The following is a 25,872-nucleotide window of genomic DNA, read 5'->3' as shown; positions in this document are numbered from 1 at the left end:
TCATTGACCTGAAGATAACATCGATCTAGCCACTATATGCCTGTTTTTCAGCCTTTTTGCGTAGTAGTCGACGGTACAGAAACAACAACGCGACCCCCATAACGACGAGAAAGACGATGCAAAAGACCAGAATAACACCGGGGTTTTTGCTCGCCCAATTGCGCTTCGCCAGATCGTGGATCTTGGGCTGGTAGTCGGGGATACTGATGGCCGCCATTGTGTTGGGGAGTGCAGGTATTGGTAGTGCCCAGCGTCGTCTATGCAAAGTCAGTCTTGTATTCCTTGTCGGTGTAGTTGTTGTCGGAACGTACTTGGAGTTGTAGTCGAGGACTAAATAGAGGAGCAGCCACTTGTGCAAGGACGCGAGATGGACTATTGACCGGGAACTTCAAGATCAATACTATCAGCATCGTCCATGAAGATTCAGTGTCGGGGCCTGTAGACTCACTGGAACTGGGCTGGGAAGAACGCACCGCGAACAACGACGCGAATCCGCCCGTACATACAATGCAGCGCTATATCGGCAGTGTGATCAATTGATGATATCACGACAGGATACGACAGCGATGAATAGAAGTTGAAAACTCAACGTTTGAAGCAGACGACGAGCGCAAAGTCAATCAAACCGGGAGCCGCGGAGGGAGGCAGGTGCTGGCCGGACATGCTTTCTTTAGACTTTGGCTTCGTCAGGCTTCCGTGTGAGCTCCAAGTCACATTGCTTATATTTTTGCTTCCTACTAGAGAGAATCATTCTCTATTTATTCTGTTTATTAACAGTCGAAGTTTGAAGTATCTCGTCTCTCCTCTTATACATGTCAATAATCCATCGCGGCATCAGTATAGAAGGCACCGGACGTTTCTTCCGCAGCCTGACGTCACCAGTCAGTGTTGAACTTTGTTCATCTTTGGTGTTTCTAATGACAGAACACTGAAAACGAACCATGCCCGATCAATCAATATTAGGGCTTCTCGGCTAAATTCAATGCTGTCAACCGTTTAGCCTGACATCGGAGCAACGCCGATGGCAGCGGCAAGCCGGGTGAATGTTTAATTTATGGCGCTCGGAGTGCCCCCGCGTTGCGTCGTGGGGGTAAGAGGCTATCCGAGGCATCGTTTTGAATATTTAATAATTTCTTTTGGTTTGTCTGTCGTTTTCTTCCTTTTTACACCATCGCATTGTCAACATTGAAAAAAATACGGATCATGTCTTCTAAACCTACCATCGGCTTCGTCGGCCTCGGTGCCATGGGCTTCGGCATGGCCACCAACCTGGTCAAACAGGGATACGCTGTCAAAGGCTTCGATGTCTTTCCGGCGTCCGTCGAGCGTTTCCAAGCAGCCGGCGGAATTCCGGCCGGTTCTCTCAAGGAGTCTGCCGAGGGGAATGATTACTATATCTGCATGGTTGCGTCGGCACCTCAGGTGCAAGAAGTGCTTTTCAATGCTGAGACGGGGATAATCAATGGTAACAATAAAGTTTCACCTTTGTTTTTTGTTGTTAAATTAAGTTATTATCGCAGTACTCCCAAAAAACGCTACGTTCCTACTCTGCTCCACCGTGCCATCGGCCTATGCGCAATCTGTCGAAAAAGACCTCAAAGCCTACGGACGTGATGATATTTTCTTTGTGGATAGCCCGGTTTCCGGAGGCGCCGGTCGCGCCGCCGATGGAACGCTTTCCATTATGGCCGGAGGCAGCGACGCCGCTCTAACAAAGGGAAAATTTCTTTTGCAGGAAATGTCAGACCCAAAGAAGCTATATCTTGTTCCTGGTGGAATTGGAGCGGGCAGCAATATGAAGATGGTCCATCAAGTGCTCGCGGCAATCCACATTCTTGGTGCAAGCGAGGCGATGGGACTCGCTGCGCGACTAGGGCTGGATGCTCATGTTGCTGCTGAAGCTATTCTCAAGTCGGATGCGTGGACATGGATGCACGAGAACCGGCTGCAGCGAATGCTGGAGGAAGACTGGAATCCTGGTGCCAGCGCATTGACAATTATCCTTAAGGATGTGGTACGTACTCTAACTAGTTATATACGTATTCTTTTCGGTAGACTTACTAACATTTACAGGGTATCATCACATCAACAGCTCGACTACAAAAGTTTCCCACGCCGCTATCCTCGTCAGCGGAACAGGTCTACCTGACTGGCCTTTTACACGGCTGGGGACCCAAAGACGACTCGGCTATGGTGCGCATGTACACCTCGGAATCCGTCACCAGCGTCAAGTCCACGCTATCCCCAGAAGAAACAACACGCCGACTGGAAATGGTCACCAAGGCCATGCAATACACGAACATCGTCTCCACCGCTGAAGCCGTCGCCTTTGCGCGGTATCTCAATGTTGACATGGCGCAGTTTTACGATCTGGTCATCAACGCGGCAGGCGGCAGCAAAATGTTCAATACCCTTGGGGCCACCATGATCAAGGGCATCTCTAAAGGCGAGGCGCCTGCGGGAAGTCTGACGGTTGACAAGATCATCAAGGAGCTCAGCGATATTGTGCAGGAAGCGCGCGACTTGTATATTCCGCTGAATCTGGCGACGACCGCGCTGAACCAGTATGTGGTAGCGCAGCGACGGGGTTGGGGAGGAGAGGCTGCTACGAGTGTGATCCGAGCGTGGGAGGATATATAAATGATTATCTTATAAATACAATATAAAGTGAATATAAATGAATATAATAATAAGTATTTTCAGTAAGAGTATATGTATACCCCGCACACATCGCCGACAGTGGGGCAGACTCGGACTTGGTCCGACATGGCCGGCCGGACAACACGGACAAGCAACCGATGATATTGCTATTTAACCTGCCTCTCAAGTCTTTTTTACTAAAAAAATAAATATCAATCAGTCATTCAGAGTAATCAGCCAATATGCCACACCCAAACCTCAAGGGCAACCCAGCCCTGGCCATGCTCGACAAAGCCCTCGCTGGCAAGTACGGCGTGCCGGCCATGTGCTGCTACAACATCGAAGGGATCATGGCCACAGTGCGCGCCGCCGAGGCCAAAAAATCCCCGGCCATGATCCTGCTCTTCCCCTGGGCAATACATTACGCTGACGGGCTGCTCGTCCACGCCGCCGCCGAAGCAGCCAAAAAGGCCAAAGTGCCCGTTACCGTGCACATGGACCACGCGCAAACACCAGAAATCATCCGATACGCGGCGGACCTGGGCGGCTTTGACAGCATCATGGTTGACATGAGCCATTATGAAAAGGAAGAGAACCTGGCCAAGACGCGCGAGCTGGTAGCCTACTGCAACGAGCGCGGCATTGCCACGGAAGCCGAGCCCGGACGTATTGAGGGCGGCGAGGACGGGGTGGCAGACACAGCAGACCTGACAGGCCTGCTCACCACGCCCGAGGAAAGCCACGAGTTTGTCGCGACGGGCATCGACTGGCTAGCCCCGGCGTTTGGTAATGTGCATGGCTCGTACGGCCCACGCGGCGTGCAGTTGGAGTACGACCGGCTCGAGTCGATTAATAGTGCTGTGGGCGATCAAGTGCGTCTGGTGCTGCACGGCGCAGACCCGTTTACGACGGAGATCTTTCAGAAGTGCATATCGCATGGTGTCGCCAAGGTTAATATCAACAAAGTCATGAACGGCGAGTATCTGCGCGTGCAGGCAGAGAAGGCCGATAAGCTGGGGTTGACGGCGCTGCATGAGCAGGTTACGGATTCCATGCAGGCGGCGGTTGAGCGGTGCATGGACATGCTAGGTTCGACGGGGCGGGCATAACATTTTTATTTTTTATTCCAGGTGTCCTTTTAAAATGTTATTCAGTGCCTCTTAAAGTCGAAAATAGATGGTTAGGGCTATCCGTCGGATACCGGATGTACCACTTGCAGCGGGTGTGCAGACATTTTAGATATTAGACACAAATATACAGTCAACAGTATCACCGGTCTCTTCCCGTGGAGACGATTGTTTACCTGGACAATTTCCGGTCGCAATGCTGATCAGCAGTCTACAGCTGCAGCCGACAGCATCGGGATGCAGGATATTCAGTAGTGATGCACACCGATGCATGGATGTAGTCCTGCAGCAGGTCGCATTGGATTGCCAGTGTCGGTGAGGATTATTCAGTCAATTGGTTACAATTAATACAAAGTCGATTTTGAAGAGTATCTACTCCGTACTGAGTAAGTAGCAGGATCAGGCTAGTCCCCGCCAAACGATCTGGTGTTGAACTAATAATCAGGCCTAGCGAGACTGACTCGCTCCGTTGTTTCCTTTTTGTTCCTTTCTCAACCCTCACGGTCGCTCCGAACAATACTCTGGATGATTACTATTATTCGGAGTATTATTCAATAATACCATTCATGGCACAGAAAACCCCGTCCCCCGACAATATCCCCGCGCTCGAGCAGCAGCCGCTGCCCGACCACGCATCGCCGGCTGCGCCATCCGCGCAGCTAGTGCCTACGATCGAGGTGCGTGCTTTTTTTTGGGGTTTTATTTTTTTATGTTCTGGTTGTGTGCTCTGCCTGGTGTATCGCTAACAGTACGTGTACTGATCGAGCAGCCGGCCACCGACGAGAGCGATGACAACTACTGGAGCGAGTCGGCGAGCGACCTGACGTCGCTGGCGTCGTCGGTCACGAATTATGTCTATGAGAATGGACGCACGTATCACTCGTATCGAGAGGTGAGCACAGGCATACATTTCTATATCCTCATGTATATGGAATGAACTAACATGCGCAGGGAAAATATGTGTATGTTTGATAAGTACTACCGGTCGAGACGTAGACTAATAAACACAGTCTGCCCAACGATGAAGAGGAAAAGGACCGGCTGGATCTGGTATTTCTTTTTTCCCCTCTGAAAGAATATCCGCTAACTGTCATAGCTCCATCATATGTACGTTGAATCAGCGCCGACCGGGCAATATCTGACCTCCGTCTCAGCTTCACTCTGGTCCTCCGCGGACAATACCATCTCGCTCCGCTCGACGAACCGCAAAACATCCTCGACCTCGGCACGGGAACAGGCATCTGGGCTATAGACGTTGCGGAGTTCGTCATCACCTTCATCATAGTACAAGTACATTCTTCTAACTAGCGATGCAGTACGTACCCGTCAGCCCGCGTCATCGGCAACGACCTCAGTCCAATCCAGCCACGCTTCGTCGCGCCTAATGCCGAGTTTGTGATTGAGGATTTTGAGGAGGAATGGCTGTACAGCAAAAATAAGTTTGATTTTATCCATGGGCGAACACTGTCAGGTGCCGTGAAGGACTGGCCGGAGCTGTTCAAGAAGGCGCACAGGTACGCATATCCTGCCTGTTCGGCTTATTCATACTGACATGGGCAGACACATCAAACCGGGTGGATGGTTTGAGGTCCAGGAAGGTTAGTTAGATATACATAGCCCATAGATTGTCGAAGGCTAACAGGATAGCCCCGATTTGGTGCTGGAGCGACGACGACAGTCTCAAGCACGACTCGCCTCTTCTGCAATTGTACGTTGGCTTCCACTCCAGCTTATTAAATAAACTAACATAAAATTTCTAGTCTCGCCATCCTCGAACAGGCCAGCTCCATCGACGGCCGCTCGCTCAACGTCTGCGAGCAGCTGAAGCCGTGGATGATCGAGGCGGGCTTCGAAGACGTCCACGTCAAAGTACACAAAGTACACTCCCCTCTCTGCGAACGGAAAAAGAAAAATAGACTGATTAGTTTAAAGATACCATGGGGCCCCTGGGCCAAAGACCCCCGTCTCAAGGAAATCGGCCGCTACCAATACGTCAACGCAATCCAGTCGGTCGACTCGTACGGACTCGCGCTGATGACGCGCCTCATGGGGTACACCGAGGACCAGGCCAAGATTTTTCTGGCCATTGTCAAGAATCAGTTGAGGAGTAAATCGCTGCATGCGTATAACTTGATGTATTTATTCCCTTTCCCTTATCCTTTTTTTGGGCCAGGTGCTAACAAGGGTAGATACTTTGTGTATGGCCGGAAGCCTCTTACTGCGTCCTAGCATGATGATGCACCTGTGTGATGAATGACGAACCGTGTTTACTGTTAGTGTCTATACATACCCAGAATTGCGAGCATGACTATGACATCTACGTTATACCTTAATCCATACACACCTACACGGAATGAATATCGACATAACCGATATCACTGGTGTAAATCCAACTACAGTAGAGTCTCACCCCTCACAATAGCCCTCACACCCTTGGACCCATCGCGCGGCGCTCCAAAGAACCGATCACGAACCAACCGCACATCATCCACGTCCGTCTCAAACAGCTCCAGCTCAAACCGCCGGAATATGTGCGCGACGGTGAGGTACAGCTCTGCATATGCGAGACTACATACGTCAGCAAAACCAGCATTAAAGCAAAAGGGAAGAGATAGAAAGATAGAAGATACTTTATGCCCAAACACTGCCGACTTCCCTTTGTAAAAGAGACAATAAACCGGTCTAGTCGCTCGCCCCGCGCAGCTGCTTGAATCCAGCGGTCGGGGTCAAAGGAGTCCGGGTTTGGGAAGATGGTCGGGTCCATTTGCACAAAGTAGGACGTTTCGCTGACGGGGGTCTAATAATCGTTAGTCTCCTTGCATCTATACACATATACATCAACATTGTAAGGTACAAGGAACGTACTCCCCGCGGAATGATCCATTCTTTGTATTGCAAGTCTTCTGTAGGCGCAACTCGCGGTAGACGTGTTGTTACTCCGTAGCTCAGGCGCAGGCCTTCGTTTATGATTGCGGTCTACGTCTTCATTAGCATCTGTACGACGTATTTCCAGGTTCAAAAAACACACCAGATACGGCAGCGCCTCCAGCTCGACCCAGCTTGCTGTACTTATTGGGGTCGGCATTACCGATATCAGCTCTTCCCTAAGCCTGGCCAGCACTGCCGGACTGCGCAGTAGATGTAGCGAAATCACCGCCAGCGTCTTGGCCGTTGTCTCGCTGCCAGCAGCTAGCAGAATCTGTCCCTCGTCTTGCAGCCGGTCCAGCGTGCGTTCCTCCGGCGGCAACATAGAGGGGTTGTTGAGCGCATCAAATATACTTTTGGCTTGTTCGTCATCATTATTATCATTGGCATCGTTATTAGTAGTTTTGGCCGTATTCGTCTTCTCATTATCCTCCTTTTTAGCTTGCAGCCGCTGCAGGGACTCCACCGACTGCGACCGCACCATGTGCTGAATCTCCAATAGCACAGCAGCTTGAGGATCCAGCTTCTTCAGCAGCCAGTGAGGCATACTCTTGGACACAGCCAACATCGCCGGAAAATGGCGTAGCATAGCCCCGTTGGCCGAGGCCGCCAACACAGCATCTTTCCATGCCAATTTGAAATCCGGCTCGTCCAGATACCGGTAGCTTTTGCCATACGAATAATGTGTAATGACATCCATCGTGAGCGCCGTAAACGCAGCATCCAGTCGAATCACACCCTCATCCTTTTGAATTTCAGCCGCTAGCCTGTCTGCAAGCTTGCCAATGTTCTCGCGAATCACCGGCTCCAGCTGCACAACAGACCGCTTCGAGAAGAAACTGTTCAGCGGCGCGCGCCGCAGTCGGTGATGCTCATGCTGGATCGTCGTGACCATGCTCGAGGGCGTGCCGAAATGCGCGACAAAGCCGGAATATTTCTCGCGTTTGCGTGACGCCGGTGCGTAGATTTCGTCGTAGAAATGTGCGTCTTTGATGTGTAGCTCGTGCGGCGTGATACGGACGACTGGGCCTATAGATCAGTAGCCAGTCAGTCAACTACTTTATCTTAAAGTTATGTATAGAAGAAAGTACCATATTGCGCATGCATACGCTCGACCTCCCAGATAAACATGCCATCCTGCACCAGGTTGAAGTAGAACTCGTACAAATGTGTGACAGCAGCGAGTTTGGGTCCGGGGAAACCCGACAGTGGGTGAAGAAAAAGCCGGTACACGATGGTGCCCACGATGTACAAGGGGCACAGCCAGAGTAGAAGATAGAAGTCCATGGTGTTTATAAAAACCAAGTCATAGTAAAAACAAAAGACCAAATTCGAATATGTACGGTGTAGCAATGTTTGCCCGCTTTGGCGTATTTGCCTGTGGAGGGCACTGGAGTCCTAAAAGTCCATCCATTGAATCTAAATCCTGCTATGACTCGTGCTGCTGACTCGTATGCAAGCAACTAAATGAACTAAATCCCAGCATCCAGCTAGCCGGACCAGGACTGCACCAATCCAGCTTAGTCGCCGTCTCCTGAAGAACTGCTGAAGAATTATGGAGAATCCCGATACGCCAGTGATCGGCTGCCAATCTGTCACTGTCCATTCCATTGGTCAGAGATCGACTACAAGTAAGAGATAGATGGTGGCAGAGTCATAATAATCACAGGATTATTTAAAGACCAAATTAACATTTATACCACTCACCCCTATGATCTTCTTATCAAATATTCCATTTCCCGAATTCATTCATACGGCGATCGAGACTTATAGAAGCCTCTTCCTTAATATTGATTTGGTCCCGTTGATTGTGAAGAAGTTGTAGGGCCTTTGTATTTGCAGCACCGACTATGTCTTGAGTAATCTGGATCTGACTCGCCCGTCGGTCTAAAAGCACCTCCATAACATCATGCTTGCGTTCTGCAGCTCTAATGATATCGCGAGTAATCTTAAACTGGCTGCGGCGTCGATGATCTTGAAGCGATTTCATGGCGCCGTCTGGCCTTGTAGCGTCATCGGGATTTTGAGTAGCTTTAATTTGATCGTCCTGTCGGTCAAGAAGACGTCTCAGAATTTCATCCCCAGAAACCGAATTACATACTGCAGCCATTAAGTGCTCTTCAGTAATGTCAAAATGACATCCAAATCGATCTAGAAGCAGTGTCGTCATACCTTCCCTCAGGTTATTTGCTGCAGCCATGAAAATCTTTTCGGTAAAGCGACAATACTGAGTATTTGGAAGGTTGTCTCGTTGTCATTTTCATGACGGCCCAACGCGGTCGTTATCAAATTCATGTACAGCGCATTCAGACCTTGGGGCAGCATTTGCAGTGTTTCAACTGCTTTTCTCGACCGAACATGTGCCAACTCATCGCATGCAATGCCGACCCATAAGAAAGTTCCCTCGGCTTTTTGTTTCAGGATATCCGATACACTCGACGCCACGTTTTTGGAGTACTGGCTTATGAGTGATAGTTGCGTGACTTTCTTTTCAATCAGTATTTTCAGATCCTTTTGAACTTCTTCATAGGAAGACAAGTCTTTGGAATTGAATTCATAGAGAAAACGCCTTATCTCTGGGTATGGTCGACTCGTTATTAAAAAATGGATATGTAGGTTGGAGGCCTTTCGATTTTCGCTTCCAAGCGTTTGTGTGATTTGTTTTAGAAGTTCATCTTGCGATTCACGGTCACATTCATCCAAGGCATCGATAATGCAATATAATTCCACCTCAGTACCGGTCTGTCCCGTATCGAGCACAATATTCCATAAGCCGTCAAAGGAATTGAATACTTTTTCAGTTCGTTCTTTCCATTTGCAAAGTAAGTGCTGCATTAAATCAGGACGCTGCTTAACTATCTGATATAGGAGGCCACGCAGTATAGAGGTCGCAGTAGAGCGTTCCGGGACACTTGAGTCACAAAAGAAGTAGGCAAGGACGTTTTCACCATTTTTAAATTCGGATCTGTCAAGGAGAAGTTCTACCATTGTGATTGCCATTGTCGACTTGCCAGTTCCTGGGTTGCCATACAACCAGAGAATCTTATCGCGATGCCCATGCGAGCTGAGCCAATTCTGAAGCTCCTGTTTCTCCAAAATCCATTCGCACGTCTCCGGGGCTCGGTCCCCCTTTCTCCGTTTCAACGCATTCTTGTCTTCGCTCGGATCGGTGACAAACAAAGCTTTCAGACAGTCTGTTTCTTCCTGATCAAACTCGGTTTTATTTGGTTTTTGTCGTCGACTAGACAGGGGCACAATAGATAAAATAAACTTGGCACATGCAGCAGCAGTCAACGATGCGTAGCCTTGCCACTGTTTTTGTTTGTACAAATCCCACGAATAACCAAGCATTGAAGTTGGTCCATCAGGCCTGCTGCTTCCATCTCAAAGCAGAGCATGTCTAGATCTTGTGCAATCTGATCCCGTGACTGTGCGTCTTTCATCACTTGGTTTCCGGAGGCGATCAATCCAAAGTGAAGATAAGGTTCATAATCTATTTCTCGCGGCGAACGGTGGCTTAATTCATTTGAATCACATGCAGAGCAATCACGGGCATTGTCATGATGGGGATATGAGGCGTGGAAAAGCAAGTCTTTCGTAGGCCGAAAGCACTTTTCTTTCATGTCCTCGTTGCTTCCAAGTACGTCAGCAATAATTTGCTTCCCCTGTCTCTTGCTCATAGAGTTGCTCTCTATTTGGCTCATTGCGGTTAGCAATACTGGATGCGGCTTGTTGAGGTGTGCTGTGCGTTGAAAGTGCCCATCGCGAAGTGTTTTCCCGTAGTCATATTGTATCACGCTACTCCCATGAATAGTTAGTTGGCTTGCTGATAACGACATCACCAAGTCGAATATCAGTCTTGCCAGGTACTCCACCCTCAATGCCGACCATCAAGCCGAACCGTAACGAAGCAAATGTCGACCTCATTTCAGCAACAGCCGTGGCGGCGGAGGTTGTTCCATAAACCCCCGATGGTAAGCATGCGATTACTACATGGTGGCCGTATACGCAATCCAGAGTATAGGCGTTGTTATCGCTTTCAGGCTGAGGCAAGCGATCGTGGACCTGATCTAGCATGGCCGTTGCGGCCGTCATTTCCAACGGCAGCGCGCAGATCCAAGCAACAGTGTAGTCGTCGTGTGATAATGCCGAGGGTGGCATTCTGACATGGTGTTTAAACACGAAAATGATTTGTAAAATTCGAACGTTGTCGTGTAGAAAGTTTTGGGTCCCAGCATTGAAGTTGTGGTTGAAGGCTAAGGAGGGGCGGTGTGAGCCTGAGTACAAGGCTACAACATGGGTTGCATACACATGTACCCATGTAGCCAATCATTTCCCATATATATCACCATAAAAACCTGTATTGCATTACATAGGTATATATTTTTGGGTAATAAGGACTAGCCAAATACATGTAACCGAAGGCTTTTGGTTATATATATCAATTGATAGCAACTAACATGCTGAGATATATGTATGAAATATCAATTAAATATTATATATATATATTATATTTAAATATTAATACATGTATCAATTGATATCATTGATGTATTAGAACCATAAAAATATCTTAAATTAGTACATGTAATTTCCAAGGTTCTAATACATCAATGAACATTTGAACCCAATTGATGCGTGACCTCCGGACCTGGATTTTTGCTAGTTTGTGAAGGTTTATTTGAGCTGGCCACAGATCTAGGACGATTCTAATGGCCTGATTACAACAAACCATGATCTGCGATACTTCAGTATAAACCAGTGGGCATTCTGATTCTGTTTCCCGTTTTCGGTGATCGCCTGGAAGCGGGTGCCATGTTGATACCCTTGCCATCGTGGGCAGCAGACAGCATAGATTATTTGAAATGTAGTAATATTTTTTGAAATATCTCTGATATGCTTAATTGAACACTGAATCTACACAAAAGAAATACAGTCTCGACTCCGGTCAGCTATTTCTACACTAAAACGCCATCATCTTCTTAATCTCAGCAATAGCCTTGCCGGGATTCAGTCCCTTCGGGCACGTCCGCGAGCAGTTGAGAATCGTGTGGCATCGGTACACGCTCATGCTGTTGTTAAGCGCCTCCTTGCGCTGCTCCGTCTTCTCGTCGCGCGAGTCGGCCAGCCAGCGGTACGACTGCAGCAGGATAGCCGGACCGAGGTATTCCTCGCTGTTCCACCAGTACGAAGGGCACGAGGTCGAGCAGCACGCGCACAGAATGCACTCGTATAGACCGTCGAGCTTGCGGCGTTCCTCGGGTGATTGCCGGTTCTCAAGGCCCTATGGTAGGTATCGTTAGTAAACCCAATTACCTTAGACTAACTGAGACCAACTTACGTCTTCGGTCGGGGTATCCCGTTGGAGGTATGGCTTGATCGATTTGTATTGCTTGTAGAACTGAGTCAGGTCAGGAACCAGGTCCTTGACCACGTAGGTGTGCGGCAGGGGGTAGATGCGGGATTCTTTGGCGGTGTCGGTGGGAATGCGGCCTAGAACAGTCAATATCTATTCCCAATTCCTATTACGAGTAAGTGGGTGTTGCAACATACACAAACAAGCCAACGTGTTGACACCGTCGATGTTCATCGCACAGCTACCGCAGATACCCTCACGGCAGCTTCGTCGGAAGGTAAGCGTGGGGTCGACTTCATTTTTAATACGGATCAAAGCGTCGAGCATCATGGGACCGGTCTTGTTCAGGTCCAGCGTGTACGACTGCATGCGAGGCTTCGAGGTGGGTTGGTCGGGGTCCCATCGGTAGACATGGAAGGTCTTGGTGCGCGCGGTCTCGGATGGGTTGGGGTCCTGGACAGTCGACGTCTTGGACTCGGGCACAAACGAGCTGCTGCTGGAAGAGGCCTCAGCGGCCTTGGAGATCGGGTCGACAGTGGCATACGATCTCGCGAACATGGCGGGCTTGAACAGCGGGCGCGAAGAGGCCAGCAGGCGGGAGGAAGTGCGAAGGGCGGCCATGGCGAGTATTCGGTGTCCTCGGTGCACACAGCAAAGCCGGACGATGTCAATTGAGCGTAGCTTCAAAGAGTGGAGAGTTGGCGACCGGTGCTAGGGAGAGATGAAGCCAAAGTGGTTGAAGTTCCTGCTCGCCTTCTTGTTAGCCTAAGCAACCTGGGCCGAGGGAAGCGCGGGTCACGTGGATGGATTCCGCCAATCACGGGCGTGCTAATTCCAAGCGATCGGAGACTTACGGCTATGCCGCACGTGATTTGCCGGTCGACGCCTGATGTTTAAGGCAGAACTTATCCACCATAAAAATAAGCCTTCATTAGCATGGAACTCCATTCACCTGATCAACATCGGTATTCATATAATCCAACCAAATAAAGCCCTTTTATCGCCTACTCAAGGTATGTATATATATTTCTTAACCTGTCCTCCTCAATCTTCTGCTTCGGACCATGCCATAGTCTGATATTCGGCTGTTGTCTGACGGCCATTCATTTCCCATGAGATATCAATATTGATATTCACTTTCGTAATAAGCATCTGGGCCATCGTCGTAGTAAGTATCGGCTTCATTCTCGAAATAAGCCTCAGATTCGTTATACGTTTCAGGCTCGTTATCAAAATAGGCTTCAGCGTCGTAATGAAAATAAGGTTCAGGCTCGTTATAGAAATAAGTGCCATGCTCATTGCTGGAAGAAGTGTCGGCCTCACAGTCGAAGTCAGTTTCATGCTCGTTATCGAAATAGGTTTCGGGCTCGTTGTAGAAATAAGTGTCTGGCCCATTTTCTACGTTAGTGTCATGTTCGCTTTCGATACCAGCGTCAAGTTCACTGGAGTAGTCGTCATCGGAAAATTCAGCATCAATCTGGTCAGTTGAATCATCTTCGTTATCACTATTTTCGCTGCTGTAGTCCTCGTCCTCATTTATGTTCAAGCTGTCGAAACGCGCAGTGAAGACATTACGGTCGTCAATCATAGCGTTATTTGGCCTCCTAACATTTGCATGGCCTGTACACGACTCAATGCCACGGTCAGTGAGCATCCAGCCTACTCTAGATTAGTGTGCTATAATTGGAGCGGATCGTCAAGCGACGTACTGCCAGTTTGGACCTCGAATAGAAGAGTATCTTTTCCGTAAGCTACTAGATCTTCAATAGCTGAGTGAAGGGAGTGGTCGTCGCGGATATAAACCTTGATCGATTCATTTTCGGGAGACTTGTAGTATATTCGGACGGGGTCAGCACTGGCTGTTGGAGGACCATATCGATTGGCCACTAGACTGCTGAATAGCGAGTATGATAGATCGCGGGAACGGATTCCGCCTTGGGGACGTTCCTGTATGATGCTTTCCAGGAGTATACCGGTGCGAGTCTCAGGCATACCCTCCAACTGACAGTGTATGCGTTTCAGTTTTTTGATTCTGACACCACGATATGGGTTTGGAAGACCGTGCTCTTCCTCTGTTCTGGCTCTCTTGCGGGCTTGTTTCTGTGCGTCCAGAACAGCCTTCCACACACTTTTGCATAGCATAAGTCGGTCTTCGTCGCTCAGGGCCAGCCTTGTGATCTCCCAAGGCACATCAGGTTCGGCAAAGATATTTTTCGCTTCGTCTGCAAATTTTTCAGATTGTAAATGCAGAGAGTGCTTCTCAGGATTATCCTTGAGATGGCGCTTGATGTATTCAAGAGCCTTATCCCATGCCGCTTCACATGCCCCTTCCGGGAGCACGTACTTCAAGGACAGCACTGGAATACAGACTGACTTTGGTAATGCCATGGCGAGCGGCGACTGACGATAGCGCGATCGACTAGGTAGAGAGACGTAGAAGCTACAGAAGCACGGCTGACTGAAAGGATATGCGGTAGACAAACGGAGTCGTGGAAACCAGGAAAACAGACAAAAAAACACCTGGCACGCACAAACAGGGACAGCTCAAGATTATAGATGAAGTTGATTAGCAGTAATCTCAGTACGATGCATCAAAACAACCTTGGAGTTTCGGCTGCTGCGGTCAAGGGAGTGGCGGAGGAGGAAAGTACCAGCTGCCGCTATATAAGACAAAGATCCACCCTGCTATTTCGTCACCGGCTTTCCTCAGCAGTCACCACCTTCTACATTTGTCACAGCAAAAAAAAAAAAAAAACTCTTTAGGCGGTACTCGTTATAGCTACGCCACGACGTCTGACTTGAAAGCACCCTGTTACCGCCCTCCCATTACCATGGGTAATTCTGCAAGCCAATTAGCGTCAATTTAATGTCATCACCTGCTTAACTTATATATCTTACCTTGTTTTCCCACGTCCAAAATGTCCCAGTGTGCTCAATTGTCTTACTTTGGATAACCTGGACCATGCCGTTGACTGAATCTTCAGCTGCTATCTGGCCGCCATCGATGTCCCACGAAATATCAATCTTGCCCATGTCGCTGTTCTATCTTAGCTATGTCCTGATGTTTCCAAAGGAATGGATTGTCACTCACGTTGCCACTTCACCCGGATGCAGAGCCAGAATGATGGTTTTGCTCTTTTTTCTTTTCAACTCCTCGGCCATGTGCTGTATTGCATTAGCCTGTCATCCACTGATAACTGGTCTATAGTGGAATTAACATACACGCAAAGCCTGATTTAGAGCGGCTTTTGATGCGGAATATGCAGCAAATCTGTTAGATATTCAGCATCACATTTTTTCGTAGTCGATAGATGCTGATCGATATACCCATCCTCAAAACCAAGGAAATTTCCCGTCGATCCCGAGTCGCTCGACATGAAAGCCACTGTTCCAATGGCAACATCACGCAACTGCAGCAATTTCTGCGCTACAATAATGGGGCCCACGGTATTGGTATGTAGATGTTTGGCAAAATGGTCAAAGGACCTTGGGAAGTTAGCCTGCCATTTGTGTATGCGTGGCAGACTTACATTTCCAGTGATCTCTAAGAAAAACTTAACTTGGGAAACAGTGGCAGAAAATATAGCAGTTTATCTTACATTTGGATATTCCAGAATCCCAGCATTGATAACTGCATAGTCAATCTTTTTCTCCCCGGATCGAACAAACTGCTCAATAAACTCCTACACAGCGAATGAGTATCAATTTTACTTTTCATAATCCACAGCAAACCAAACATTGATACCATCGCTACTAGAAACATCACAAGTCAGAACTTTTACCCGGTCAGGCGCATTCTGACGTATGGTGTCTAGAGCACTACTAGAACCGCGTGCTGTCGCTATAACGCGGTGGCCGAGAGAGACATTGTGTCGCACGAATTCGAGGCCAATGCCACGGGAGGCCCCAATAATGAGCCACGTATTTGGTGTTGCCATAGTCAATAACTATTTCCAAGGCTAATTGTTGAATTGGGTATTCCGTTATTCGGTCGAAAGGAGGCGGAGATGATTGGAAAGTGGAGATAAACCTTATCTATGCAAATATCCCACCTACCGTTTGTAGTAATTCAGAATTTGCAATCTAGCCCTAACGCATCTGCCACCAACAAAGAATCAGTAGAACAATGCAGTCAGGATATACATCGGTTTCATTGTTACAAATTGGTCTATGCCGCCATTTAAAGCCTGATCCGACCCATTCTAAAATTACTCTCCGGATGCTTTACCCAAAAGTTGACACTAAATAGCTTCTTCGTGAGTCGAGTATTAACCATGCTGTGGAAGACTATTCTCCAATTTAATCTCCTGTCAGGAGCACTATCCACCTCGACAAGCAATGTGCTTCACGAGAAGCGGTACGTTCCTCGTGTGGCAGAAGGACGGCGTGTCCATGGCGATTCCATAATCCCAGTGCGCATCGGTTTCAAGCAACAGAATATCTATACTGGCTATGACCGTTTGATGGACATTTCGCACCCTTCCTCCCCAAATTACGGCAAGCATCTGACAAAGGAGGACGTGCATTCTTTCTTTGCGCCTACCGATGAGACGGTGGATACGGTCAAGAACTGGCTACTGGGCTCTGGCATTGTCAGCGAGAATGATATTGTCCAGTACGAGAACAAGGGTTGGATGGCAGTCGACATGCCTGCTAAAAATGCTGAAAGCCTGTTGGGTACCGAGTTCTACGAGTTTGATGGTGTCAATGGTGATATTCGCATTGGATGTGATGAGTACTATCTTCCAGAGCATGTCTCATCTCATGTTGATTACATCAAGCCTGGTGTGAAGCTCTCTGCGCCATTGAAGAAAGTGCAATCAATTGAGAAACGTGGAAAGACTTCTACCATCCCTCGTCGTCCACCGCATATTATGCCAACGGAGAAGCCGATTTGGAGGCCGCCACCTGCAGCTCAGGGATTGCATCCGGATCTTCAAGGCTGCAGTGTCAATATCACTCCAGCTTGTATCAAAGAGCTGTACGGGATACCCTTGGCAACCCATATTCAGCCAGAGAATGCCATGGGTTTGTTTGAGTCTTACGATGCCTTCTCGCAAGAGGATGTCTCTCTATTCCTCCAAGACTTTGCGCCTAATGTTCCCGTCGACACAAAACCAACTGTCATCTCCGTAGACGGCGGCCACGCACCTGTATCTCCTTCGAGCGAGCGCAACATGGGAGAATCCGACATTGATCTGGACCTTGCCATATCCTTAATCTATCCACAGTCAGTGACTGTCTACCAAGTCGATGACCTGCCGAATTCGTCTGGGGGAACTAACGTTACTGGCTTTCTCAATACGTTCTTGGATAGTATCGATGGTAGTTATTGCAACTACTCGGCCTATGGAATCACAGGTGACAGCCCGGGCATTGATGCTTCGTATCCAGACTCCTTGTCCGATGGGTATCAAGGAAAACGGCAATGCGGAACATATAACCTCACTCGCGTTGTGTCTATCTCTTACGGAGAAGCAGAGATTGGTCTTCCCAAGGCATATGTCGAGCGACAATGCACTGAGATACTGAAACTCGGCCTTCAGGGACATACGATCCTCACTGCTAGTGGCGACTATGGAGTGGCATCTTTCCCCGGTAGTAATGGTGATGAATATGGTTGTATGAAGACTACCGACAACATGTCAGGAACAATCTACAACCCCGATTATCCCGCCGGTTGCCCTTATATCACGGTCGTTGGCGGGACCAGGTTGTACCCCAATGACACCGTCCACAGCACCGAGTCTGCGATGCAGGTGAACCTGACTGCCTATTACCAGACAACTTACCCCGGCCTTACTAGCAGTCCTTATGATTTCTTTGCCACTGGCGGCGGGTTTTCCAATTACTTCAAACCAGCTGATTTCCAGGCTGAGGCTGTTGCCTCCTACCTGAAACAAAAGGACTTGCCTTTTCAGAAGCTCCCTTACTACAAAGCCAACGAACAGGCCACAAACATTGGTGAAAATGGCGCCGCCTACAACCGAGCCGGCCGCGGCTATCCTGACGTCTCGGCCAACAGCGCATTTCTACTTGCCTATGTGAATCGCACGCTAGGACCGGACTTTGGCACTTCATTGGCATCGCCGATTTTTGGAGCGGTTATCACGCTGATTAATGAAGAGCGCACTGCTGTTGGGAAAGGGCCGGTGGGGTTTATTAATCCTGCGTTGTATGCCAGTAAGTTTTGAACGTTTTCTCCTGATTGAGTAGTATAAAAGAAGAACTCGCTAACAAGGCTTTCTAGATCCGTCTGTTTTGAACGATATCACGAATGGGTCGAGTAGGTTCCTGTCTGGTATTTGTATTGAGAAAGTTGCTAATCATTCCATAAGATCCTAATTGTGGCTCCCAGGGCTTCCAGGCATCTCGGGGATGGGACCCTGTCACTGGGCTTGGAACGCCGAATTACCCTCGTATGCTGGGCTATTTTTTGAGTTTGCCGTAGATGATGGCTATGATTGGCGAAATTTTCAAGGCTCCCATCCCACTAGCCCAAAGATGAATTGCTCAATGCAAAGTTTTCCTACACGTCATGTAGCCCTAAGTGCATTTGCTGGAACTATAAGATTATAGCGCTCTCGTGAGAATATAATTTCTGCAATGCAAGACTAGTGTAGGGCAAGCCATACCCCGGTCGATCTATTGCCTGAATTTACAAACTCCACTTGTTTCTTTTTATTCCTATACTAGTCGGAGAAAATCAGCCAGCCACACTCACACACCCGAGCGCAAGCCCAGCTCGGCCCGCACCGAGAACCGCCGAACTATTTGACTCGGTTCGACGATCGACACGATAATCTTATTTTCCTCACGTAAACACGCCTCTGGAGAGCGCATTGTGCAGGCTCCCCAAGCACAGCACGTCTTGCATGCAATAAGTATGCATGCATGCTGCATCTCGTGTCTGCAGCTCCGAATCACACCAAAAAGAAGCTCCCGCATGACTTCACCACGCATACACGTATTCCCGCATCAAGATCGTGATACGGTCACAGGCCAAAGCTCTCGATAGCTCCACCATCATCAGCTGTCGATGGCGATCTCTGCTCCATCGCCATCCACCCAGCTTGACACGACTGGCTCGCGCTGTGGTCACAAAATTGGGATGTCTGCTCCAGAACCAGATCTTTTTGTCTGGCAGCCAATAGACTGGGCCGGTCCTGACAGGCATTCCAGGAGACAAGGGACTGCGCTCTACTCTGATCCAATGCATCTGCTAGAAAAACAAGAAGAAGAAAATAATAATATCGGTAGTATGGAGTAAACACCCCAATAAAGATAAAAAATAATACCGTCGATCGCTGACTGCAGCAGCTGCCATGTCCCGGCCAGGGCATAAATAGTCCGTCGTGCCCGTCGAGAGTAATTGTGCTTTCTTTCTCTTGTGTCACTCCTGCCAGCTAGACATACAAAATGCCCTCTCTCAAAGCCCTCTCCCTCTACCTGCTGAGCACCGTCGGCGGTGCGCTGGCTGCCACTACAATCCCTGAGACCGACTACGATGCCATCGTCATCGGCGGTGGTCCTGCCGGGCTGAGTGTCACCAGCGGCCTGTCTCGCGTGCGTCGACGCACTCTGATGCTGGACTCGGGCGTCTACCGCAACGACCCGACCAGGCACATGCACGATGTGATCGGAAACGATGGTTAGTCAGGGCTCTCTGCATCTTTTAACTGTGACTTTCCCATTGACAGACAGAACAGGAACCGTGCCCGCCGTATTCAGATATCTTGCGCGCCAGCAAATCTCGCGATACAACGCGACCACGTCCATGAAGAATGCCACCGTGACGTCTGTGGAATCGATAAACAACGGCTCGTACTACAAGGCCACCGACTCTGAGGGTCTGGAATACACGGCGCGTCGGATTGTCCTTGGTACTGGAATGAAGGATATTCTGCCCGACACTCCCGGAGTCAAAGAGGGCTGGGGTACAGGCATCTACTGGTGTCCGTGGTGCGACGGCTACGAGCACCGAGACCAGGCCTTTGGCATCTTGGGTGGCTTGAGTGACGTGGTCGGCAGTGTGATTGAGATCTGGCAGCTCAACCAGGACATTGTCGCCTTTGTCAACGGCACCAACACTCCCGAGCAGCAAAAGGCCTTGGCCAACAAGTACCCCAACTGGGAGGCCCAGCTGGAAGCTTACAATGTGACCCTGAACAACGAAACCATAGTCTCGATCGACCGCCTCCAGGACGGCAGTGATAATAACGACCCTGCCGAAGACCGTGAATTCGACCTGTTCCGAGTCAATCTCGCCGACGGGACGAGCATCGAGCGTGGCGCGTTTATCACAAACTTCCCAGACGCGCAGTATTCCGATATTGCTCAGAATCTGCACCTGAACATGACCGGCACCAAGATCCAGGTCGCGGCCAACATGAAGACGAATGACACGGGTATCTATGCTATTGGAGATGCCAACAGCGACGGGGCTACCAATGTTCCGCACGCCATGTTTAGCGGCAAACGTGCTGCTGTTTATATTCATGGTATGTCTCGGCTTTGATTTTCTCTTTTCTCTTTTTTTGTTTATTGGACTTTTTCTAATTGAAACAGTTGAACTCGGTCGGCAGGAGTCCCTAGCTGCGATCGGCAAGCGTGAATTGTCCCATAGAGAGTTGGAGAAGGAGGCTAGAAGGATGATTGGCAACGACTTGGACGATCTGTGGAAGAGGGCACGGGAGATGAAGTAATAATACGCCAAGTCTACGCTAATGAACCATAAAAGTCATGTTTATACTATTAGTACCTAATCATAATATATTCTTCTGAACAGGTATCGAGAGTGAGAAATTTATGTATCGAAACTAACTAATAAAGTTATAGACATGGACATAGACATCTGTGAATTTATTTCCGAGGCAGCGTCGCCCGGTACTGCTCCTGGTCCACATAGTTCTGATGCCACGTATAATTCGGGTTCTCCTTCAGAATCTCACGGATGATAAAACTGCCCGTCTTTGGCTCTCTGCCGAGTAACTCCTTCATCAACGGGTTCGACACCTGCGCATCCCCCTTTGCAATCCCATCAAACCAGGACAGACGCGATTTCCAGAACCCCTCTGCCTTCTTTCCTTCGTCATTCTCGGTATTATAGCGCACATACTCTTCCGGCGGGATAATTTCCAATTTCACGTTTCGGTTGGTGGTTTCATTGATAACCTGGATAATGTCCACTGCGGACAGCGGCTCGTTGGCAGTCAAAAGCACAATCTCATTCTCGTGGCCGCCCTTGAGGAGCAGTTTAGCATTGGCTTCGCCGAGCTCTTCGCGTGAGGTGTATGTGATTTGTCCGTCTTCCGGGATGTAGATGGTTTCCGTGCTGGGATACCATTGTAGGAAGAGGGGGAATGCGTCGGCGTAGATGCCTTCGCGGATGGATGTATATGTTATTCCGGATCTGCATATATCCTGTTAGTTACTAAAACAAAAAGCGTAGAAAGGCTGTGGGAACGGACATTTCCAGCATCTTCTCAGTCTCCAAATGAGCCTGCTGCACCGAAATCTTGGAATCGGATCGCAAGCCGCCAAATGCGAGCGAGGTATACCAAGTCTGTACAAATCTCATTAGCATTATGAACATAAGAAAGGAAAAAAGAATTGTATGAAAACACACATGTTTCACGCCCGTTTTCTTGGCCGCCTCAACCACGTTCCGATGTTGTCTCGTGCGCCGCTCATTATCAAACGTATTCGTGCTCACAAAGAACAAGTTCTCGACACCATCAAATGCGGCTTCGAGTGATGCCGGGTCGTCGAAATTGGTCACGCGAAATGCGATTCCTTGTGCTTCGAATTGGGCGCGGTTGGATTCCTTTGATGAAGCAGCGGCGAGAGAGGAATGGGGCACGCTGGCAGCGAGGTGGGCGAGGACTTGGCTTCCGAGGCCGCCAGTTGCGCCGGTGATGAGGTATTTGATAGTCATCTTTATTAGAGAATTATCGATAGATCTTAAGATGGTTCGATGGTCTGATGAATTGATATTGAGTATGTTTTTGTTAATTGATTACAGTCTAAATATGTAGGCTCTTGCCGTGAATTTATACTTAGTCGTCTCGCCACAGGATCCAGGGTATATCGTACAATTAGTCACTATTCCGACGGAGTACAACCAACCAACCCACAGAAAAAGGCTCCAAGTATATCTTTAGTAATATGTAATGTTGTGCTAAGTCCGCAGCGGAGATGACTGAGCCGCGCCAAATAAGCCTTTTCCGCCGGCTGCTGATTGGCTACCCCTGACATCAGGACCCACTTCTCCGCTGCTCTTTCTCCGCAGCCAACAAACAGCGCAACATCCAACATCCATTGATAATCGATCGCATCATGGCCTCAGAAGTTTCTGGTCCGTCTCTACCAGAGGCTGGCGATGTTCATACGACGCTAAACTCAAACACAAATACAGCTGCAGATTCAAACATTCCCAAGCGAAAACCTCTCCCAGCTCAACCGCAACCGCCCCTTGCGTCCGACACTTCCATCCCCCCACCGACGATCGCCAAAGATGAACACACAAAGCAAGACAGAAAGGAACCTGCGGTAGAATATAACACTGTGAACGACAATAATGGAACCTCAAAATTTGCATTCCCGCTTTCGCTCGCTGCCCTGGATAGACTCCGTCTAGGCCCGTTGGAAAAGTACTTGCCGTACGATAGACGTCGACGACGATATATCATTGTTGGAGCCATTGCGGGTATCATAGCTCTACTCGCCCTCATAATTGGACTTGCAGCGGGATTAACTGCCGGAAAAGGGTGAGACATATTTACTTCTTAGTATTTCCTTTTTATTTCTTTCTAAACAGCTTGCTAAATTTCCAGTAGCAAAACACAAAACCTCCCTCTCCCGACATCCAACGGCGGCCCGTATACCGGCGACATGACCTACTACTCTCCAGCCCTCGGTGCATGCGGCATAACATCCTCTGATTCCGACAGCATCTGCGCTGTCTCGCACACCATCTTCGATGCCGCTCAGACAGGCTCCGACCCCAACGCAAACCCGCTGTGCGGATTGAAAATCCGCCTTCGAAGAGATCCAGATGATCAAACAAGTGTGGATGTCACTGTCGTGGACCGGTGTGTGGGCTGCAAGGCTACGGATATTGACACGACGACGAGTGTGTTTGCGCAGTTGGCGGATATCGATCAGGGACGGGTTACCATTGACTGGGCTTGGTTGGAGAGTGAGCCGGTTAATGTGACGGGGTCGTGAATTTCTTTTTGTTTTGGATTTTTCTTTGGCTTTGTGATACCCTTTCGATTCAGAACAGTTGCCCTACTTACCATACGTATTTCCTCGCAGTCTGGCGAGGCAGATTTTATAATTTATATACTAATTACAGATAGTACTCCTAATTTCTGGGCACTAATATAATAATAAATATTTTTGTTTATTATTGATATCAATTGATGTGTGCATAAACTGTGATCAATGATAATTGAAATTATAAACCCAGCTCCATGTAGATGTAATATCTATTATCTCACATATCCAGGCCAATTGATACATCAAGCCAAAGGAAACAGAAGAAAATCCGGGATGGAAACCCCGCCTACAATAGCAGGAGAGGGACATCTGGAGTTTCTTAAAAGACGCCTTCTCTGTATTAGTAAAAACTTCTTCGGCGGAAGCTCTAAGTAACCCTTTTATGTAACATTGCGAATATTAATACGATAATAGGGTTTTTCTAGTTCCTCGGGATTCAAAGTTCTTACATTTTGGCCTTGCTAGGTCTCGACTTCCAGCCTAAATTTGTCAAATTGCCATTAAGCGATTTTAGATCCCTGTGCTGGGCTATGTGCCAGCGATAATTATCAGGTAGAAATCTATTACTCTCAAAGAGCGTTCTATTATTGAGCACACACAATAATCTACACTTTCTTCTAAACCCCATTCACGCGACCCTCACGATTTGACGCCTCTTCCTTCCCTCGATCAACCTTGAGAATTTGCACCTCTCGCGGCAAGTATATGCTGCATTAAGAAGTCATCATACGAAAGCTCTTCGGCAGTCGGGCGGTCTTCCGGTGACAAACGGAATATCCTTCGCAGAAATTGTAGAAAGAGCTGTTTATCTTCGCCACAAAATTGGGTTTCTCTCATTTCAAAAGACTGTTCTGGTATGGCTATAATGCCTTTCCAATTTTCTGTGGACGTAATATCAATTAGAATCAGGAAGGTAAAGGATTAAGAATACATGTATCGTTCTTACCTTGCTCATCCCAAAATCGGCGACAATTTTCGCTCTTAAGAAAGTCCGGTGGAGGAGGTCACATCAAGGAAACCATTTCTGCCAAGTGCTGTTCATCATTAAGGGCCCCGTTCTTCTTTGCAAAGAACAAATGACCACCTTCTACCATATCCCAAACCTAAATTATTGGTTGAATTTTGAGTATTCATACTTTATTTAAAAAGAAACCATCTTATATTCACTCACCATGCAGCCGATTGACCATATGTCCACTTTGTGATCCCAATCCATATCAAGTATGACTTCAGGAGTCCTGTAAATCCCAGGCATGATATCCCCCTTGTTATTTTCTTTTCTGATTATTGCCTCGCCCAGGTCAGAGAGCACAGGCAAGCCGGTACAAACTGGCATCTGCCGAGAGTAATATATATTGCGATCACTGAGTACTTTTCTTGCAATCGGTTTCTTTATCTCATCTTCTTCAATTTGGGACAGAATAGAGCTGTCCTCAATTCCTTGAAGAATGTTGTTTGACGAGATATCTAAAATGGTGTTAGCATAGCAACCTTTGATGTAATTGCTACTATCAGTAGAACTTGCCAGTATGTATAACGCCATTTCCATGCATAAAAATCAACGAAATTGCAATAAGTTGAATGCTTTTTTGAACAAGCTCCTTTGGTAACTTATTACCAGGGAGCAGATCTTGGAACTCAGAGTAGCTCATTCCAAGCGGCTGGTAAATCAAACATGTGTGTTGCCCATTGGGCCCTTGAATCTCAAATGAATCTAGGACCAGGCGAATGAATTTTTTACCCACGTGCTCGTTAGAATTCTTTAAGTGCTCTGAAATAGTGATCTCATGGCTCGGGCGTTGACCTTTAACACACACTTTAAGTGTATAGAAACGATGATCTCTATAGAAAATCAGATACCAGTTAAATAAACCCTAGAACTTGGGCTGAGATCTTACCGAAGGTCACGGCAAAGCCAGACAGTGGAGGATGTTCCGTATCCGAGCTTGGAAACGACCTGGTATCTAGACGAGAAAACCTCACCGATAGAGACCGGATAATACTTTTCCGGAGTATAAAGGGGAGGGTCCTCTTCTTCTATCTTCTCGGAGGAGTCTAATTTCACGAAACCCGATGTAGGAAATTGGCGTGTTGACAGGGGCGAGGCGGCGGAAGCCATGGTTCTTACAAATACAGGGTGTGAAGGAGCACATACACGGCGACCAAGAGTACACCACAGAAATAAACTAAATCCTCTGGAGTTCCAGCGAAGCGGTGGCATGGCGAATGATGCGTAAAAATAGGTGGAAAGAGCGCGACGAGCGTGTACAAGGTGAAGCATGCATGCTGCCGCCGCGTGGGGTGGGCCCACGCATCCTATTTGTATCGTGTTGAATTTACGATACCTTTTTGACTCGCTTTTTATTGCTCAATTGAATACAAGTTAATTGGTAGTTTAAATATTTATGCCACAAATATAAACTAGGTGTCTATAAACTTGTTATCTACTTATCAATCAATAACTCGCTTATTCAATGCTCATAAATCATAATCAATCTAGATACATAAAAACGTCTATCATCTCACATATATCCCAATATA

General features: G+C 48.1%; 14 protein-coding genes across 14 annotated transcripts; 5 read left to right on the top strand and 9 right to left on the bottom strand.

The window, feature by feature from the left end:
• Positions 1 to 25: 25 nt before the first annotated feature.
• On the bottom strand, positions 26 to 504 carry TRUGW13939_01612 (uncharacterized protein; the record flags this gene model as incomplete). Its single annotated transcript, XM_035484811.1, has 3 exons — positions 26 to 257; positions 312 to 386; positions 449 to 504. 3 exons carry the CDS (start codon positions 502 to 504, stop codon positions 26 to 28), a joined length of 363 nt encoding a protein of 120 aa, XP_035340704.1.
• A 699-nt stretch (positions 505 to 1,203) lies between these two features.
• TRUGW13939_01611 (uncharacterized protein) lies at positions 1,204 to 3,749 on the top strand (the record flags this gene model as incomplete). Its single annotated transcript, XM_035484810.1, has 4 exons — positions 1,204 to 1,465; positions 1,521 to 2,014; positions 2,074 to 2,611; positions 2,878 to 3,749. The coding sequence occupies 4 exons, from the start codon at positions 1,204 to 1,206 to the stop codon at positions 3,747 to 3,749; spliced, it is 2,166 nt and encodes a 721-aa protein (XP_035340703.1).
• A 584-nt stretch (positions 3,750 to 4,333) lies between these two features.
• On the top strand, positions 4,334 to 5,996 carry TRUGW13939_01610 (uncharacterized protein; the record flags this gene model as incomplete). The annotated part of the gene is made up of 10 exons (XM_035484809.1): positions 4,334 to 4,444; positions 4,537 to 4,659; positions 4,719 to 4,729; positions 4,889 to 5,029; positions 5,084 to 5,281; positions 5,328 to 5,365; positions 5,415 to 5,475; positions 5,528 to 5,645; positions 5,700 to 5,902; positions 5,957 to 5,996. The coding sequence occupies 10 exons, from the start codon at positions 4,334 to 4,336 to the stop codon at positions 5,994 to 5,996; spliced, it is 1,044 nt and encodes a 347-aa protein (XP_035340702.1).
• A 164-nt stretch (positions 5,997 to 6,160) lies between these two features.
• Positions 6,161 to 7,979, bottom strand: TRUGW13939_01609 (uncharacterized protein; the record flags this gene model as incomplete). The annotated part of the gene is made up of 5 exons (XM_035484808.1): positions 6,161 to 6,335; positions 6,398 to 6,564; positions 6,633 to 6,743; positions 6,796 to 7,721; positions 7,784 to 7,979. The coding sequence occupies 5 exons, from the start codon at positions 7,977 to 7,979 to the stop codon at positions 6,161 to 6,163; spliced, it is 1,575 nt and encodes a 524-aa protein (XP_035340701.1).
• Positions 7,980 to 8,415: 436 nt separating this feature from the next.
• On the bottom strand, positions 8,416 to 10,396 carry TRUGW13939_01608 (uncharacterized protein; the record flags this gene model as incomplete). The annotated part of the gene is made up of 3 exons (XM_035484807.1): positions 8,416 to 8,843; positions 8,921 to 10,004; positions 10,037 to 10,396. 3 exons carry the CDS (start codon positions 10,394 to 10,396, stop codon positions 8,416 to 8,418), a joined length of 1,872 nt encoding a protein of 623 aa, XP_035340700.1.
• Positions 10,397 to 10,490: 94 nt separating this feature from the next.
• TRUGW13939_01607 (uncharacterized protein) lies at positions 10,491 to 10,853 on the bottom strand (the record flags this gene model as incomplete). Its single annotated transcript, XM_035484806.1, has 1 exon — positions 10,491 to 10,853. The coding sequence occupies one exon, from the start codon at positions 10,851 to 10,853 to the stop codon at positions 10,491 to 10,493; it is 363 nt and encodes a 120-aa protein (XP_035340699.1).
• An 802-nt stretch (positions 10,854 to 11,655) lies between these two features.
• TRUGW13939_01606 (uncharacterized protein) lies at positions 11,656 to 12,669 on the bottom strand (the record flags this gene model as incomplete). Its single annotated transcript, XM_035484805.1, has 3 exons — positions 11,656 to 11,976; positions 12,034 to 12,185; positions 12,246 to 12,669. The coding sequence occupies 3 exons, from the start codon at positions 12,667 to 12,669 to the stop codon at positions 11,656 to 11,658; spliced, it is 897 nt and encodes a 298-aa protein (XP_035340698.1).
• A 499-nt stretch (positions 12,670 to 13,168) lies between these two features.
• Positions 13,169 to 14,436, bottom strand: TRUGW13939_01605 (uncharacterized protein; the record flags this gene model as incomplete). The annotated part of the gene is made up of 2 exons (XM_035484804.1): positions 13,169 to 13,707; positions 13,758 to 14,436. The coding sequence occupies 2 exons, from the start codon at positions 14,434 to 14,436 to the stop codon at positions 13,169 to 13,171; spliced, it is 1,218 nt and encodes a 405-aa protein (XP_035340697.1).
• Positions 14,437 to 14,874: 438 nt separating this feature from the next.
• TRUGW13939_01604 (uncharacterized protein) lies at positions 14,875 to 15,986 on the bottom strand (the record flags this gene model as incomplete). Its single annotated transcript, XM_035484803.1, has 8 exons — positions 14,875 to 14,889; positions 14,947 to 15,085; positions 15,140 to 15,213; positions 15,271 to 15,319; positions 15,376 to 15,534; positions 15,579 to 15,592; positions 15,648 to 15,731; positions 15,786 to 15,986. The coding sequence occupies 8 exons, from the start codon at positions 15,984 to 15,986 to the stop codon at positions 14,875 to 14,877; spliced, it is 735 nt and encodes a 244-aa protein (XP_035340696.1).
• Positions 15,987 to 16,322: 336 nt separating this feature from the next.
• TRUGW13939_01603 (uncharacterized protein) lies at positions 16,323 to 18,499 on the top strand (the record flags this gene model as incomplete). Its single annotated transcript, XM_035484802.1, has 3 exons — positions 16,323 to 18,231; positions 18,299 to 18,334; positions 18,387 to 18,499. 3 exons carry the CDS (start codon positions 16,323 to 16,325, stop codon positions 18,497 to 18,499), a joined length of 2,058 nt encoding a protein of 685 aa, XP_035340695.1.
• Positions 18,500 to 19,467: 968 nt separating this feature from the next.
• On the top strand, positions 19,468 to 20,753 carry TRUGW13939_01602 (uncharacterized protein; the record flags this gene model as incomplete). The annotated part of the gene is made up of 3 exons (XM_035484801.1): positions 19,468 to 19,699; positions 19,758 to 20,549; positions 20,617 to 20,753. 3 exons carry the CDS (start codon positions 19,468 to 19,470, stop codon positions 20,751 to 20,753), a joined length of 1,161 nt encoding a protein of 386 aa, XP_035340694.1.
• A 157-nt stretch (positions 20,754 to 20,910) lies between these two features.
• On the bottom strand, positions 20,911 to 21,985 carry TRUGW13939_01601 (uncharacterized protein; the record flags this gene model as incomplete). Its single annotated transcript, XM_035484800.1, has 3 exons — positions 20,911 to 21,460; positions 21,519 to 21,613; positions 21,677 to 21,985. The coding sequence occupies 3 exons, from the start codon at positions 21,983 to 21,985 to the stop codon at positions 20,911 to 20,913; spliced, it is 954 nt and encodes a 317-aa protein (XP_035340693.1).
• Positions 21,986 to 22,386: 401 nt separating this feature from the next.
• On the top strand, positions 22,387 to 23,277 carry TRUGW13939_01600 (uncharacterized protein; the record flags this gene model as incomplete). The annotated part of the gene is made up of 2 exons (XM_035484799.1): positions 22,387 to 22,817; positions 22,887 to 23,277. The coding sequence occupies 2 exons, from the start codon at positions 22,387 to 22,389 to the stop codon at positions 23,275 to 23,277; spliced, it is 822 nt and encodes a 273-aa protein (XP_035340692.1).
• Positions 23,278 to 24,335: 1,058 nt separating this feature from the next.
• TRUGW13939_01599 (uncharacterized protein) lies at positions 24,336 to 25,450 on the bottom strand (the record flags this gene model as incomplete). The annotated part of the gene is made up of 4 exons (XM_035484798.1): positions 24,336 to 24,434; positions 24,503 to 24,798; positions 24,950 to 25,173; positions 25,230 to 25,450. 4 exons carry the CDS (start codon positions 25,448 to 25,450, stop codon positions 24,336 to 24,338), a joined length of 840 nt encoding a protein of 279 aa, XP_035340691.1.
• Between the last annotated feature and the right edge of the window lie 422 nt (positions 25,451 to 25,872).

This window comes from Talaromyces rugulosus, chromosome I (assembly GCF_013368755.1).
Source record: "Talaromyces rugulosus chromosome I, complete sequence".
Taxonomy (NCBI): domain Eukaryota; kingdom Fungi; phylum Ascomycota; class Eurotiomycetes; order Eurotiales; family Trichocomaceae; genus Talaromyces; species Talaromyces rugulosus.
This window is presented reverse-complemented; position numbering and strand designations above follow the sequence as displayed.